Raw genomic sequence first — 17493 nt, forward strand, 5'->3', positions numbered from 1 at the left:
GGAGAACCACGGTCTCCTCGGCCAAAATGGAGCTATGAGAATCACTCTTGCCTGATCCTCCCTGATCTTTCTCCCAACCGCTGGAATCATCGCTGTCGGGGGGGGAGGGGGGGGGGGAGTAGGCAATACTGAACTTCCAAGGTATCTGAAGGGCATTTACCGCAAATGGATTCTCACTTGGGTTTAATGAGCAGAAGTTCCTCACTTCCCTGTTGTGTAAACTGGCAAACAGATCTATCTCCAGCCTGCCCCATGCCTGCACAGTTTTCTGGAAAATTTTAGGATTTAGAGACCATTCTCCCTGTCTAATTTTTTTGCAACTCAGGAAGTCTGCTTTTGAGTTTTCTATTCCCCTTATGTGAAGTGCTGTAAGAGACAGTAGATGGAGCAGGATGTATTGCTGCCTGCATAAGGCTAGGTTCACATTACGTTAATGGCAGTCCACTAGCGGGATCCGTTACAAAGCGGCAATAACGCTATGTAACGGATCCGTTAGCGCACCCATTGACTGCCATTATGTAGCGCATCGCTAACGCATGCCATAATCGGCATGCGTTAGTGATGTGCTGTTATTCCGTGACGGACCCTCGGACGCAGTTTGCAGCATTTTTGGGTCCGTCACCGCTAGCGCAGATAGAGCATCTGCATAAACGCGATCCTTTTTCAGCACTTGCGTTAGCGCAGGCCATTAGCGTATGCATAGAATGGACTGCACTAACGCAATGTGAACCTAGCCTTAGGGTATGGGACCTAGTTTCCCCCGGTGGTTGATATAAGCCACAACTGCGCAATTGTCCGACATAACCCAGGCATGGCGACCCTGAAGGAAGGGGAGAAAGTGTCAAAAGAGCTATGGGCTGTAGAAAGAGCCTTTAAAGTTTGAACCCTGATCTCTTTCCAGAGACCAGGTTCCCTGCACTGAGTAGGATCTCAGATGTGACCCCATCCGGTACTGCTTGTGTCTGTAGTGATAACGTCCTCCACAGGCCTCAACCAGTGGATCCCTGACGCCAACCAGACAGACCTGGCACTTGGAGTCAAGAACCAACCCCAAGGAGGATTGTATCTCTTCCGGTCTTAGCCTTGATTTGAGGGTATTTACAATCCAATCTAGCTCCTTTAGGGCCACCATCACTTCCCTCATTTGCTCTACACAGTGATTTTCCGACCTCACAACTATAAGGAAGTCATCCAGGTTTGGGATGATAATGATGTTAAGAGAACGAAGGTAGGCCATTACCTCCAATATTACCTTGGTAAATACTCTCGGAGCCACTGACCGACTGAATGGAAGGGCTGCATACTGGTTATGTCTGACCTGTCCCTGGACATACAGAGCCACTCAGGAATTGATGGTCCCGATGGATTGGGATGTGGTAGTAGGCATATTAATTCTATGACCGCCATGAAGCAATCCTGGAACAATAGCTTTCTAGTTGTGTTCACTTACTCCATCTTGAAGGAATAATTCACAATCCATCAGCTGAGATTCCTCAGGTTGACGATAGTCCTTAGAGAACTGTCTGGCTTCTGTATCAAAAAGAGGGGTGACCAAAATCCCCTTCCTATCCCTTTCACTGGAACTTTGCGCATAACTTGCATTTGTACCAGTCCCAAAATGTCCGCCTACAGGGCAAGTTGTTCTCCTGGTGATATCCTGCGGGGATTTAGTCTATCCATCCCTCCAGACATTTATATTAAAGGGACACTGTCACCTGAATTTGGAGGGAACAATCTTCAGCCATGGAGGCGGGGTTTTCGGGTGTTTGATTCACCCTTTCCTTACCCGCTGGCTGCATGCTGGCTGCAATATTGGATTGAAGTTCATTCTCTGTCCTCCATAGTACACTCCTGCGCAAGGCAAGATTGCTTTGTGCAGGCATGTACTACGGAGGACAGAGAATGAACTTCAATCCAATATTGCAGCCAGCGGGTAAGGAAAGGGTGAATCAAACACCCGAAAACCCCACCTCCATGGCTGAAGATTGTTCCCTCCAAATTCAGGTGACAGTGTCCCTTTAAGTCTATCTTCAGACCTTCCTTGATGACACTCAAAATTCAGCGAATGGGGAAGATGTTCACCCAGGCAGGGAGAAAGAGAGCCTCTCCTCTACCTCTGACCGGACGTCATGAAAGGGGGGCTTTTTTGAAGATGTAGCCCTAGGGTCTTCTGAACATATATCCAGACCCCTTCCTATCCTTGAAGTCCCAGCTTTCTTTCTCCCGGAGGACTACCCCTATTAAAATTTCCTCCTCCAAAAAGAAAACCTCCTAGTTTCCACCGAGAAACAGGGTAACCCTTTTTTCTTGTCCCCTGTCTTCTCTAAGATGTCCTCTAACGTCTGCCCAAAGAGAAACTGGACGTCACGCAGGATGGAGCAGAGTATTTTGCGTAGGCAGGTCTCCAGGACACCCCTTCAGCCATAAGGCCAGTCTAGCCACGTTGGATAGGCTTGCCGACCTCACCGCTAACCTCACAGAGTCTGGTAGAAAGGCCGCTGCTCCCTGCAACAGAGTCATATTGGCCAGGATGACTTTTTAGAGGACTTTGCTACTGCCCCGATGTTAGGGATTTTATCCAAACCCTTAGAGTCTCTCCTCAAAGGGGTAAAGCATTTTAGAAGAAGAGGGCAGGCTACCAGACCTCACCAGCTTCTTCCATGAGCGCCTTTATCGTAGAGTTAACCAGAATGGTGCGCTTCCTTTTTTCCTCCAGGCCCCCCAAACATAAGATCCTCTAGGGATTTAGGTGCCCTTTCCTCCTTTAGGCCCATTGTTGACCTGACTGCCCTAACCAGTCTATCCCTGTCCTCGGCCAGGAAGCAGGGTCAGCCGCCTACATCACTGTCAGAGGAGGAGGAGGGAGATGGGGATTCCACATATTCCCCACCAGATTGCAAGGCCTCTGAATCCATTACAAGCCCCCAAGCTCTCTTGCGTCCTTTTTTATGCGGTCTTTAGGGAACCTTTCATCAATGCCCTGATTATGGCCCTACGCATCATGATGAAGTCGGGGGGGGGAAGGTCTCTTCCCATATTGTTTTCTGTATGCAGTAAGAGCAGAGATCTTTCTGCCACTGAAGTGCCAGCGGGGTTCTATAAAGGACACACTCTTTATTCTTTATTCTAGCCTTCCTAGGCCCCTAGTGATTTAAGCAGAAAATTACCCCTATTAACAAAAGGTGACAGTCTCATAGATCACTCACCACCCTCTGTCAAATCAAGGGTACCGGATTTTGAGGCTGATCAGGGGTACATACAACATCTCTCCTGGATACCGAGGAGTCCCGTGATATCTGGTGAGGAAGGCTGCCGCTCTTGCAACTCAAGCAGCTGCTCCTCCGAGTGTGCCCAAGCTGGTGACCAGGCATAGACACTGGTGATTGCTCCTGCTGCTGTAAGGGCTGCTGATGCTGCTGTCCACTGGGATCCTCCATGATGGGGAGCTTTGAACACTAGCGCTTCTTCTGTGGTCATCCCTCCTTAAGAGGAATCACTGCGCTTCCCGCCTCCTCCCTTGCCAAATCGATGCCCCTCTCTCACCAACATCACGAGGGCAAGCCCATTCCCAAAAGCCAGGCTCACTACAGAGCAGCGGTCAGGAGGCAGAGGAGGGAGAGCGGTGCACCGAATGCAGAAGAGCCGCCTGGACCATGACTGCGCTGCCCCACTGTTATGCTCCAGTATGCTGGTCTCTGATTGGCCAGTGGGTTGCATTGGTATTGCTGTGCAGAGTTTCTGCGCGGCAATACATCTCAATTGAATGCAAGTCCAAGGGCACGCATTCTACTGAAATAAAGTGCTGCTGGCAGCCGCTCCAGTATCAGGCCGCGATCATCAAGAGGCCTACAGTGCCACATGTACAGTAAGGATGTGGAGGGAACAGAGTACAGGTGAGAAGAATCTCTCTTTTTTGTTCTCTTCAATGTATACATGAAAAACGGCATAATAGGGGACACATCTACAATATGAAGACCTGGATGGGGACACATCAATAGTAAAAAGATCTAATGTTACATATAATAAAAAAACAAACTGTTATTCCCACCTTCCGTCGTTCGCCGATGCGCGAGGGGCTGCCGCCAGCTTCCGTTCCCAGAGATGCATTGCGAAACTACCCAGAAGACTTAGCGGTCTCGCTAGACCACTAAGTCATCTGGGTAATTTCGCAATGCATCGCTGGGAACGGAAGCTGGCGGCAACAGCGCGCGCGCATCGGGACAGCTTCGCTGGACGCCGGTGGGTGAGTATTTAACCATTTTTAATTAGAATTATTATTATTATTATTTTTTTTTTTATTAACAGGGATATGGTGCTCACACTGCCCTAACAGTGCGTGGGCAGTGTTCTATACTGCGTGGGCTGGGAACTTTTAGAATATTTTCCCACGCTCGAGTTCATATGAGTTCATCCAGCAGAGGGCGCATCACCGCAACTCGAGGTAACTACAGTTCATTCCCCTGCATTCCATTCATTCACCAAGTTTTACAGTCATGAGCACAGCTGCATTAGCAGAGCTCCTGGGTGTAAAATGATTTAACCCCTTCAGATGGATTTACAGCGTGGGAGAAGACTGAACGACGGAAGGTATAGAATATTGTTTGGTTTTTTTATATTTTTTTTCAGGTGAAAAGGGTCTTCAGGTGGATTAAGAGTATAATAAAATATTAAAAACACACTGTCTTTATTTCATGAAAATATTTTTTTAATAATGTGTGTGTGTTTTATGAACTATTTTGTGCTATTGGATTAATAATGGATAGGTGTCATAACTGACGCCTCTCCATTATTAACCTGGCTTAATGTCACCTTACAATAGCAAGGTGACATTAACCTTTCATTACTCCATATCCCACCGCTACACGGGAATGGGAAGAGAGGCTAAGTGCCAGAATAGGCGCATCTTCCAGATGTGCCTTTTCTGGGGTGGCTGGGGGCAGATGCTTTTAGCTGGGGGGGGGGGGGGGGGCGCCCCAATAACCATGGTCCCTCTCTAGGCTATTAAAATCTGGCTTTCCCACTCTGGCGGAGAAAATTGCGCGGGAGCCCACGCCAATTTTTTCTGGGATTTAACCCTTTAATTTTAATAGCTAGAGACCCAAAATTTGACACAAAGACTTCTTACATTACTAAAGAGGAATATGTAATAAAAGAAGGGATATGAGCTGGTTTACTGTATGTAAACCATGTCTCATATCATGTCGGGTTTGAGAAGGAGATAGCAAAAGCCGGCAATTGAATTACCCGCTTTTCTGTATATATGTACTATATAATTGTTTAAGGGTCACTTCCTCCTATGCGGCATCAATAGTAAAAAAAAAAAAAAAATGTAATGGTAAAAATAATAAAAACAAAAAACCTGCTATACCCACCCTCCGTTGTCTGCCGAGCCGTTTGCGCCTGCCGCCATCTTCCGCTCCCAGCGATGCATTGCAAAATTACCCAGAAGACTTAGCGGTCTCGCGAGACCGCCAAGTCATCTGGGTAATTTCGCAATGCATCCTAGAGAAACGGAAGATGGCGGCAGCCGTGCGCCTATCGCCGGAGCTTCGCTGGATCCTAGGGGGTGAGTATATAACTATTTTTTATTTTGATTATTATTATTATTTTTTTTTAAACAGGGATATGGTGCCCACACTGCTGTATACTACGTGGGCTGTGTTAGATACCGCGTGGCTGCTATATACTACATGGGCAGTGTGATATACTGCGGGGGCTGTGTGATATACTCCGTGGGCTGTGCTAGATATTACGTGGCCACTGTTATATACTGTGTGGGAAGTGTTATATACTACGTGACTGGGCAATATACTACGTGGGCATGCATATTCTAGAATACCCGATGCGTTAGAATCGGGCCACCATCTAGATAGACAGATACTAGAATTCTAAAGTATTGAAGTATAAATAGTGTAAATGTCTGTTTGCTGTGCACTATAGAAGTACCAAGTTGGAAACGATGGGGGCATTCAGTAGGCCCCCAGCTGCCATAGTAACACATTGGTCATATTACACGGGGAAGATAGGAGATGATGCGAGCAAGCGCTGGCAAGTTTTACGTTTAAATACTGCTTTCAGAGATTGATTGGGACATTGATATGTACAACCCATGAAGCAGGTTCTCCCCACTATAGTAGTACCATGCATGTGAATGTTGACTGCTTTTGGGCACCCTGCCAAGGTGGCCATTGATGGCAGCATCTAAGATGTAATGAGGGGATGGGGGTAAACAGACACTGGCAGTTGCAGCTATAGTCACATAAGCCAAGTTGCACAGGTGACAATGGGTACCGCTCCTGAATCATAATGAGTAGCGTAAGTGTATGTGCACACGTTGCGGATTTGGCTGCGGATTCACAGCAGATTTGGCCCCGCAGCAGTTTCCATACCGTGTACAGCACCATGTAAACCTATGGAAATCCAAATCCGCAGCGCACATGCTGCAAAAAAATTCTGCGGGGAAACGCAGCGGTTTATTTTATGCAGCATGTCAATTCTTTGTGCGGATTCCGCAGCGTTTTACACCTATTCCATAATAGGAATCTGCAGGTGTAAAACGCAGGTGAAATACGCCCAAAATCTGCACTAAGGCCGCAGATAATCCACAGTGAATATGCAGGTAAAACGTAGGGAGTTTTACCTGCTGATTCTGCAGAATCTGCGCGGAAAAATCCACAATGGAAACCTACCCTTAAAAGGGAATTTGTCACCCCAAAAATCGTATATGAGCCAAGACCACCAGCATCAGGGGCTTATCTAAGGCTACGTTCACATTAGCGTTGCGCGCCGCTGCGTCGGCGACGCAACGCACGACGCACGCAAAAACGCGTGCAAACGCACGCAAAAACGCTGCGTTTTGCGACGCGTGCGTCGTTTTTTGACGAAAATCGGACGCAAGAAAAATGCAACTTGTTGCATTTTCTTGCGTCCGACGCTAGCGTCAAAAACGACGCACATGTCGGAAAACGCAACGCGAAAAACGCATGCGTCCCCCATGTTAAACATAGGGGCGCATGACGCGTGCGTCGCCGCTGCGTTTCCCGACGCTGCGTCGGTAAACGCTAATGTGAACGTAGCCTAAAGCATTCTGTAATGCTGTAGATAAGCCCCCGATGTAACCTGAAAGGTAAGAAAAACAGGTTATATTATACTCACCCAGGGGCGATCCTGCTGCAGTCCGGGTCCGATGGGCGTCACGGTCCGGTCTGGGGCCTCCTATCTTCATACGATGACGGGACCGCCGCTGGGCGAGTATAATCTAACCTGTTTTTCTTATCTTTCAGGTTACATCAGGGCCTTATCTACAGCATTACAGAATGCTGTATTTAAGCGCCCCTGATGGCCTTAGCTCATATACGATTTTTGGGGTGACATTCCCTTTAACATCAATTTGTGTGAACTACCTGCAACATCAGGAAGAGGTTAAAAACAAAGTAAACCGGTTAGTCTTTTTGTAACCGAAAAAAACATAGAAGAAAGTTGAATGATAAAGTTACCTTGTACCAAATGCAGGTTGAACTTCATGAGGATTGCGTCGATCTGACCAAAAAAACAGCAACCTATTAAATTTTGGTTCAATATCTGCAAACTGAGATTTGCCTTCAGGAAATATTCTAAGTACGCCTCCATTTGCCTGTAAAAAGTAAATATACATTATAGAACAGGTGACTACTTCAAAACCATTAAATCAATGCCATTGGGTTTCATTTGAGGTTCTGTTCACACATGCGTTTTGGCAACCAGCTGCCAATTTTTGCAAGGAACTGAAGAAACCTATACCCCTTCTACTCCAGAAGATAAAGCAATAATACAAATTTCAAGTGTTTTAGGATATGCATTAAAGTGAATCAGACAGCTTCGTTTCTGACATATTGTACTTCATGATAGTAGTAAACTTTGTTCGATATGACTAACTTAATTTTTATGCCTTTAAATCAGAGAGATAGATCACTCAAAATAGTTAAACAACATTTCCCACATGTCTACTTTACATCAGCAGAGTTTTTTTTTTAAACTTTTTTTGTTAGGAAGTTAGAGGGGTTAAAAGTTGATCACCAATTTCTATTTTTTCCCCAACAATGTTTTATTTTTTTTATTTTAAGGACCATATCCCTTTTGAGGTGACTTTGATGGGGCCCATGAGACAGAAAATACCCAAAGGTGACATTCTAAAAACTGCACTCCCCAAAACCCCAATGAATAAGTTTATTAACCCTTCGGATGCTTCACAGCAATTAAAGCAATGTGAAAGGAGAAAATTAACATTTTATCCTTTTTTTCCACAAAAATTTGATTCAGCCCCAAAATGTTTATTTTCACAAGGGTAATAGGAGAAAATAGACCCCAAAATTTGTTGTGCAATTTTTCCTCAATATGCCAATATCCCATATGTGGGGGAAAACTACTGCTTTGGCACACAGCAGGGCTCGGAAAAGAAAGTGACCATTCCATCAAGTTTTTGCACACGGATTAATGTGACTGGTGTCATCGTCTGATCGCACCAATCAGTGCTGGGGCTGGTGACACTGTTGTTGCCAACCATCAGCCTATATGGTGCTGTAAAGAAATTTCTCGAAACACTGAAATCGCTGTGATTGGCTGTTCAATTCTGAACAGCCAATTACAGCGATAGTTGCAGGGGAGTGGCACCATCCCCTGTGGCGACAAGTCCCAGGGCCCCTTCGTCAGAAACAGCAGACCGCTTCATGCGATCACCTTGAGTGTAACCATGTGTCTAATAAAAGGATACTGGACCAGGAGAGTCATAATAGCAGATCAGTTTTAGCAATTTGTGAGCATGGTTAAAGGGAACCTGTCACCCCAAAAATCGAAGATTAGCTGCGGCCACCGGCATCAGGGGCTTATCTACAGCATTCTGTAATGCTGTAGATAATCCCCGGATGTATACTGAAAGATGAGAAAAAGAGGTTATATCATACTCACTCCCACTGCAGTCCGGGTCCGATGGGCGTCCCGGTCCGGGGCCTACTATCATCTTACGATGATGTCCTCTTCGTGTCTTCACGCTGCGGCTCCAGCGCAGGCGTACTTTGTCTGCCCTGTTGAGGGCAGAGCAAAGTACTGCAGGCGCCAGGAAAGGTCAGTGAGGCCCGGCGCCTGCGCACTGCAGTACTTTGCTCTGCCCTCAACAGGGCAAAGTACGCCTGAGCTGCGGCGTGAAGACAAGAAGGGGACGTCATCATATGAAGCCCGCAGCTGAATGATTTACATCTGTTAGCCAGCTTGATTACATGTGGGGATTCCCTAACAAACAGGCAACCCCCACAAGTACTTATGCTGGCTAAGAGATGTAAATCATTCATCTGCGGTGATGAAAACTAAATCTCCGAGCACTTACAAATACTCGGAGGCCACCCAAGCATGCTCGGGAAATCTCGAGTAACGAGTATATTCGCTCATCACTAGTGCCTATAACAACTATGGGTGGAACACAACCTGTTAAATCCTGCTGTCAATCACTGACCGTAGGATTTACCAAAAAAATAGCCAGAAGTGCGTCACAAATCCCGCCCATCGGAGTGCCGATGGATTGCAATTACAGCTGGGGGTCTGCAGAAGACCCCTGTGTCGGTCACTGTGAATCTCTTGTGAACGCCAGCTCACAAGAGTTTATAAAAAGAGATCCTGATTTCTGCTATATACAGAACAAGCGAACAAACCATAGGGGACTATTGAAGTTAGTGAAAGCGTGACAAAAGATATATATATATATATATGTGTATGTATGTATGTATGTATGTATGTATGTATGTATGTATGTATGTATGTATATATGTGTATGTATGTATGTATGTGTATATATGTGTGTGTGTGTGTGTGTGTGTGTGTGTGTGTGTGTGTGTGTGTGTGTGTGTGTGTGTGTGTGTGTGTGTGTGTGTGTGTGTGTGTGTGTATGTATATATATATATATATATATATATATATATATATATATATATATATATATATATATATATATATATATCTAAAAAAGAAAAAAGTTTAAAATCACCTTCCTATTGCCCCATTAAAAATAAAGCAATAACCAGGAATAAGGAGAAAAAAAAATCTAAACCCCAGAATTAGTTGTTTTTGGTCTAATGAACCCCAAATCTGTTGTGTGATTTTTCCCGAGTACGTCGATTCCCCATATGTGGTTGGGCGTACAGCAAGGCTAGGAAGCAAAGGAGCACCAATTGAATTCTGGAGAACAATCTTGGCAGGAATAGATTGTGGACGCCATGCCACATTTGAAGGGCCCCTGACATGCCAAAACAGCAGAAACCCCCACAAGTGACCTCATTTTGGAAAACTCACTTTATCAATTCTATGAATTGCATAATGGTTAAAAATGCTCTCTATACCCCTAGATGAATTTTTAATCATTGGGCTGAATCACTGGAAAATTACCATTTTTCCACTAAAATGTTGCTTTGGCCTAAAGTTTTCAATAGGAATAACTGGAGAAACTGAACCCTACAATTACAATGACATTGTGGCAATGACATTACAAGTACAATGGCATTTTCCCACGGTCCACAGTTCACCGCAGTTCAGGAAGTGAGGGAGCGCAGCTTCAGTGACGTCACCGCTAGTCACTGAAGCTCCACTCCAAGCCTCTCATTCACCAGTGGTTTTCAGCTGGGACGGTCGCATCTTGGCACCGACCAGGTTAAAAACTGTATATTCCCCAGATATGGATTACTGCGTGGGACATAATGACGGACAGGTATGGGTATATTGTTAGTTTGTTATTTTACTTTTCTTACAGGAGATCGAGGGCTTTAGGCGTTTAAATAAAAAAATGGAAAACTGTGTTTAGTCTTATTTCAAATAAAGGATTTTATTCTTGCTGTGTCTTTATTTACAAACATTACAGCTATAGGATTAGTAATGGATGGGTGTCTTATAGATGCCTCTCCATTACTAATCCGTGGGCTTGCCACAGCTACAGGGCAAGAGGGAAGAGCCGGGCAAAGTGCCAGAATTGGTCGCATCTAAAAGATGTGCCTTTTCTGGGCAGCTGCGGGCTGCTATTTTTTTAGACTGGAGGGGGGGGGGGCAATATCCATGGTCCCTTACCAGCCCGAGAATACCAGCCCCCAGCTGTGAGCTTTAGCAAGGCTGGTTGTAAAAAAAAAAAAAAAAAAAAAAAAAAAAGTGGGGACCCATCTATTCTTGATAACTAATTTTGCTGAAGCCGACAGCTGAGAGTTGCAGCCTCCAGCTCTGAGTTTTGTCTGTCTGGTTATCAAAAATAGGGGGGGGGGAACCCATGCCTTTTTTTTTATTATTTATTAAATAAATAAATTAATGCTCCCATCCACTGCTCCTGCTCTCACTGTATTAAGTAGTAGCAGATGTCAAATGATGGGATCAGTTCTTTTTGGAAGTGCATTTGAACAGCAAGGTGGATTGCTGTTAAGGGAACTAGAGAAAAAAAACAAAAACAAACAAAAAAAAAAACTATAAATCTTCAGCATAGCGAGTGTGAGCGAGCTGAGTGTGGCCTGAGTGTAAGTGTGGACGGCGGTAAGTGTGACTTGTGATTCAGTGACTTTGGAGTCAGGGAGTTTCCAAGGGAGGAATTACTGAATTGCTGTCTGTTTCTTATTAATACTTTGTATTTATTTTTTTTAATTTAACTTTTCTGTCTGGTGCAATCCCCATTAGGAAATGTGCTCCACTCTTGTTAATGCCATCCAGTGCACATCTTGCCACATGTATGCAGTCCTTGAGCAGCCGATCGAGGGTGCATACTGCTGTGCGAGATGTGAGTACGTTGTGCATTTGGAAACCCAGATTCTGAATCTAAATGTGCAGCTGGCAAAACTGAGATCCATAGACAATATGGAGAGGAGTCTTCTGCTCACGGAGCAAACACTCAATGGGACAGATGAGGGGGGGGGGGGGGGGAAAGGTAGGATGGAGCTGCAGGATGGGGAAGTAGCAAGCTGGGTGACAGTTAGGAAGCGGGGTAGAGGGAAGAGTGCTAGGGAGGCTAGTCCTGATCTGGAACACCCCAATAAGTTTGCTAAGTTGGCAGATGAGGGGGGTGCCAGTACAGGGGTAGCACTGCTGCAGCCAGGCATGTCCTCTGAAAGCCGGAGGAGTGAATGCTCCAGTAAGGAGGGAAATAGGAGAGCAGGGCAGGCCAGACAGGTGCTGGTAGTGGGAGACTCAATTATTAGGGGAACAGATAGGGCAATCTGTCACAAAGACAGGGATCGTCGAACGGTGTGCTGCTTACCTGGCGCTCGAGTCCAACAGATCGCTGATCGGGTGGACAGATTACTGGGAGGGGCTGGTGAGGACCCAGCGGTCATGGTGCACATTGGCACAAATGACAAAGTTAGAGGTAGGTGGAAGGTCCTTAAAGATGATTTCAGGGAATTAGGCCGCAAGCTGAAAGCAAGGACCTCCAACGTGGTATTTTCCGAAATACTGCCTGTGCCACGCCAGAGAGGCAACGGGAGATTAGGGAGGTTAATAAGTGGCTCAAGAATTGGTGTAGGAAGGAGGGGTTTGGGTTCCTGCAGAACTGGGCCGACTTCTCAGTTGGCTACAGGCTCTACGCTAGGGACGGGCTGCACCTCAATGGGGAGGGTGCAGCTGTGTTGGGGGAGAAAATGGAGGAGTGTTTAAACTAGGGATGGGGGGGGGGGGGGGTATTCATTTTATAGGAGGGGAAGATAGTGCAGACAGAGACCTGGGCACAAATAAGGAAGTTGGGGGTGGTGGTGGCATGGGGGGGTGGGGTTAGAACAGTTAATAATTTAAGAAAGAATAGAGGTACAGAGAGGAACATCAAGTGCATGTATACTAATGCCAGAAGCCTCGCCAACAAAATGGACGAATTACAACTAATGTTGTTGGAGCATAATTATGACATGGTGGGGATATCTGAAACGTGGCTGGATGAGAGCCATGACTGGGCTGTTAACTTGCAGGGCTATAGCCTGTTCAGAAATGATTGTACAGATAAGCGAGGGGGAGGTGTGTGTCTATATGTAAAATCGTCCTTAAAACCCATCCTGCGTGATAATATAGGTGAATTTAATGAAAATGTAGAATCCCTGTGGGTGGAGATAAGGGGAGGAGGGAAAAATAATAAATTACTGATAGGGGTTTGTTATAAATCTCCAAAAATAATGGAAGCAATGGAGAATATCCTCGTAAAGCAAATAGATGACTTCTCCTTGAGTCGCAGCTTCATTATTACGGGGGACTTCAACTACCCTGAAATAGATTGGGGAACAGAAACCTGCAGTTCCAGCAAAGGTAATCGGTTTTTGACAACTATGAGAGACAATTACCTTTCACAACTGGTTCAGGACCCAACAAGAAGGGGGGCACTGCTAGACCTAATATTAACCAACAGGCCAGACCGCATAGCAAATGTAAGGGTTGGGGGTCACTTGGGAAATAGTGATCACAAAATAATAAGTTTTCATGTATCCTTTAATAAGATTTGTAGTAGAGGGCTTACAAGGACACTAAACTTCAGGACGGCAAATTTCCAACGGATGAGAGAGGATCTTGGTGCAATTAACTGGGACGATATCCTGAGACACAAAAATACACAAAGAAAATGGGAGACGTTTATTAGCATCCTGGATAGGACCTGTGCACAGTATATACAGTATGGGAATAAACATACTAGAATTAGGAGGAAACCAATATGGCTAAATAGAGCTGTAAGGAGCGCAATAAGTGACAAAAAAAGCATTTAGAGAATTAAAGGAAGTAGGTAGTGAGGAGGCATTAAATAAATACAAAAAAATAAATAAATTCTGTAAAAAGCAAATCAAGGCAGCAAAGATTGAGACAGAGAGACTCATTGCCAGAGAGAGTAAAAATAATCCTAAAATATTCTTTAACTACATAAATAGTAAGAAACTAAAAAATGATAGTGTTGGCTCCCTTAAAAATAGTCTGGGTGAAATGGTGGATGAGGATGAGGAAAAAGCCAATATGCTAAATGACTTTTTTTCATCAGTATTTACACAAGAAAAGTCCATGGCAGACAAAATGAGTAGTGATAAAAATTCCCAATTAAATGTCACCGGCTTAACCCAGCAGGAAGTGCAGCGGCGTCTAAAAATCACTAAAATTGACAAATCTCCGGGCCCGGATGGGATACACCCTTGAGTACTGCAGGAATTAAGTACAGTCATTGATAGACCATTATTTTTAATCTTAAAGACTCCATAATAACAGGGTCTGTGCCACAGGACTGGCGTATAGCAAATGTGGTGCCAATATTCAAAAAGGGAACAAAAACTGAACTCGGAAATTATAGGCCAGTAAGCTTAACCTCTGCTGTGGGTAAAATCCTGGAGGGCATTCTAAGGGACGCTATACTGGAGTATCTGAAGAGGAATAACCTCATGACCCAGTATCAGCACGGGTTTACTAGGGACCGTTCATGTCAGACTAATTTGATCAGTTTCTATGAAGAGGTAAGTTCCGGATTGGACCAAGGGAACCCAGTAGATGTAGTGTATATGGACTTTTCAAAAGATTTTGATACGGTGCCACACAAAAGGTTGATACATAAAATGAGAATAATGGGGATAGGGGAAAATATGTGTAAGTGGGTTGAGAGCTGGCTCAGGGATAGGAAACAAAGGGTGGTTATTAATGGAGCACACTCGGACTGGGTAGCGGTTAGCAGTGGGGTACCACAGGGTCAGTATTGGGCCCTCTTCTTTTTAACATATTTATTAATGACCTTGTAGGGGGCATTCAGAGTAGAATTTCAATATTTGCAGATGACACTAAACTCTGCAGGGTAATCAATACAGAGGAGGACAATTTTATATTACAGGATGATTTATGTAAACTAGAAGCTTGGGCTGATAAATGGCAAATGAGCTTTAATGGGGATAAATGTAAGGTCATGCACTTGGGTAGAAGTAATAAGATGTACAATTATGTGCTTAATTCTAAAACTCTGGGCAAAACCGTCAATGAAAAAGACCTGGGTGTATGGGTGGAAGACAAACTTAAATTCAGTGGCCAGTGTCAGGCAGCTGCTACAAAGGCAAATAAAATAATGGGATGCATTAAAAGAGGCATAGATGCTCATGAGGAGAACATAATTTTACCTCTATACAAGTCACTAGTTCGACCACACTTAGAATACTGTGTACAGTTCTGGTCTCCGGTGTATAAGAAAGACATAGCTGAACTGGAGCGGGTGCAGAGAAGAGCGACCAAGGTTATTAGAGGACTGGGGGGTCTGCAATACCAAGATAGGTTATTACACTTGGGGCTATTTAGTTTGGAAAAACGAAGACTAAGGGGTGATCTTATTTTAATGTATAAATATATGAGGGGACAGTACAAAGACCTTTCTGATGATCTTTTTAATCATAGACCTGAAACAGGGACAAGGGGGCATCCTCTGCGTTTGGAGGAAAAAAGGTTTAAGCATAATAACAGACACGGATTCTTTACTGTAAGAGCAGTGAGACTATGGAACTCTCTGCCATATGATGTTGTACTGAGTGATTCATTACTTAAATTTAAGAGGGGACTGGATACCTTTCTGGAAAAGTATAATGTTACAGGGTATATACACTAGATTCCTTGATAGGGCGTTGATCCAGGGAACTAGTCTGATTGCCGTATGTGGAGTCGGGAAGGAATTTTTTTCCCCAATGTGGAGCTTACTCTTTGCCACATGGGTTTTTTTTGCCTTCCTCTGGATCAACATGTTAGAGCATGTTAGGTTAGGCTATGGGTTGAACTAGATGGACTTAGTCTTCCTTCAACCTTAATAATAACTATGTAAGTTGTCCCATCAGCTGACACCAGTGGCAGGAGGTAAACTTTATTCCACCGATCACAGTGGAGCGCTCCCACTGTCTTCTGACCGCGTGGGAACCACGGCTCTCTGACCAGCGGGGATGATTTCCCTGCCAATCAGAAGCTGTGTTTGCCGCGCTGTCATGCATATGACAGCGTGTTAAATACTAATGTCGGACCCCCCTTTCAAGTGAATGGGGTTCGGGTCCGCGCTGCTGGATTACAGGCTGTATGGACGCATCATGCAGCCTGCCATCTAGATGTAGGGGAGTCGAGTGTAAAGTCACATCCGGCTGTCCTTGATATTTTCTGCAGCAAATGCGCTGCAATAAAAAAAAAAAAAAAAAGTCAACCTAGCGTATTTGCAGCGTTTTTTCACCATCCAAGTCAATGGGTGAAAAACGCTGCAATAACACTGAAAGAAGTGACTTGCTCCATATAACAGAAAAACGCTGCAAAGCACAAAATCATGATGACAAAAAAACATTGTGTGTATGAGATTTCTGAAATTTCATAGGCTTTGCTGGTAATGAAAAAAGCAGCTGAAAATTGGCATAAAAAAAAAAAATGCAAAAAAAAAAAAAAAAACAGAACGACCGGTGTGAACAAACCCTAAATCTGTCAGTTTTGCCTTGGGTGTGTCAGTTTGGAGTTTGCAGGCTGCAGAGCAGGTGTCTGTGCAACCCCAGGACTGTGTGAAGCCAATACAGAGCCAGGGACTTCCAGGTGGCTGACGCACCGAAAAGACACGGCGGTGCCATTGTCCATGGCAACGGGTTTTGAGTTCTGTACTGTGTTTACGGAAACATGGCTGCGATCCGAAGGAAAGCACGCCTATGTGAGTTTTTGGACAGTACTGTAAAAGACATTTGATTTCAACTTTTCTGTGGTCCTTGCCTATCTATCTGACGCACTGCAGCAACCCTGCTGCACTACAATAAAAATAACATATCACACATACACACACTTTAGTGGGAGAACAGCTCACTTAGGCAACGTTCACACTAGCGTTGTGCTAGTGTGCGTCGGGTTAGCGTCGGGCGACGCTGCGGCGACGCACGCGTCATGCGCCCCTATGTTTAACATGGGGGACGCATGCGTTTTTGCTTGTTGCGTTTTGCGACGCGTGCGTCTTTTTTGCCGCAAGCGTCGGACCAAGAAAAAGCAACAAGTTGCATTTTTCTTGCGTCCGATTTTCGGCAAAAAACGACGCACGCGTCGCAAAACGCAGCGTTTTTGCATGCGTTTTGCCGCCTTTTTGCGTGCGTTGCGTCGCCGACAACGCTAGTCTGAACGTAGCCTTAGCTGTACATGGAGGTAGACACGGGAAGGGAACACTGTCTGTAAGTCCTCCACTGGTTTATTATGTGCATGAGGCCGACATTAACCCATGAATAAGTAAAAAGTAAACACGGCCCTTTGGGCAACAACCCCAAAGCATGTTTAATCCACCCCCATGCGTAACCCCTTAACGACCAGAGGTATTTTTGGTTTTGCATGTTTATTTTTTGCTCCCTTTCTTCCCAGAGCCATAACCTTTTTATTTTTTTGGTCAAAATTGCCATGTGAGGGCTTGTGTTTTGCGGGACAAGTTGTACTTTTGAACGACACCATTGATTTTACCATGTCGTGTACTAACAAATGGGGAAAAAAATAATCCAAGTGTGGGGAAATTGCAAA

General features: G+C 44.9%; 1 protein-coding gene across 2 annotated transcripts in view; it reads right to left on the reverse strand.

The window, feature by feature from the left end:
- The window catches only part of EGLN1 (egl-9 family hypoxia inducible factor 1), an 83261-nt gene that overhangs the window by 17157 nt on the left and 48611 nt on the right, over positions 1-17493 (reverse strand). The window contains exon 3 of one of the 2 annotated variants that reach the window (XM_069769429.1): positions 7497-7633. In XM_069769429.1, the coding sequence (XP_069625530.1) occupies positions 7497-7633 (137 nt within the window). Of the gene's footprint in view, positions 1-7492; positions 7634-17493 lie in introns of those variants that run through there. The other variant, XM_069769430.1, reaches the window with a different exon arrangement.

The sequence above is a fragment of the Ranitomeya imitator genome, chromosome 5 (genome assembly GCF_032444005.1).
Source record: "Ranitomeya imitator isolate aRanImi1 chromosome 5, aRanImi1.pri, whole genome shotgun sequence".
In the NCBI taxonomy this organism is placed as follows: Eukaryota; Metazoa; Chordata; class Amphibia; order Anura; family Dendrobatidae; genus Ranitomeya; species Ranitomeya imitator.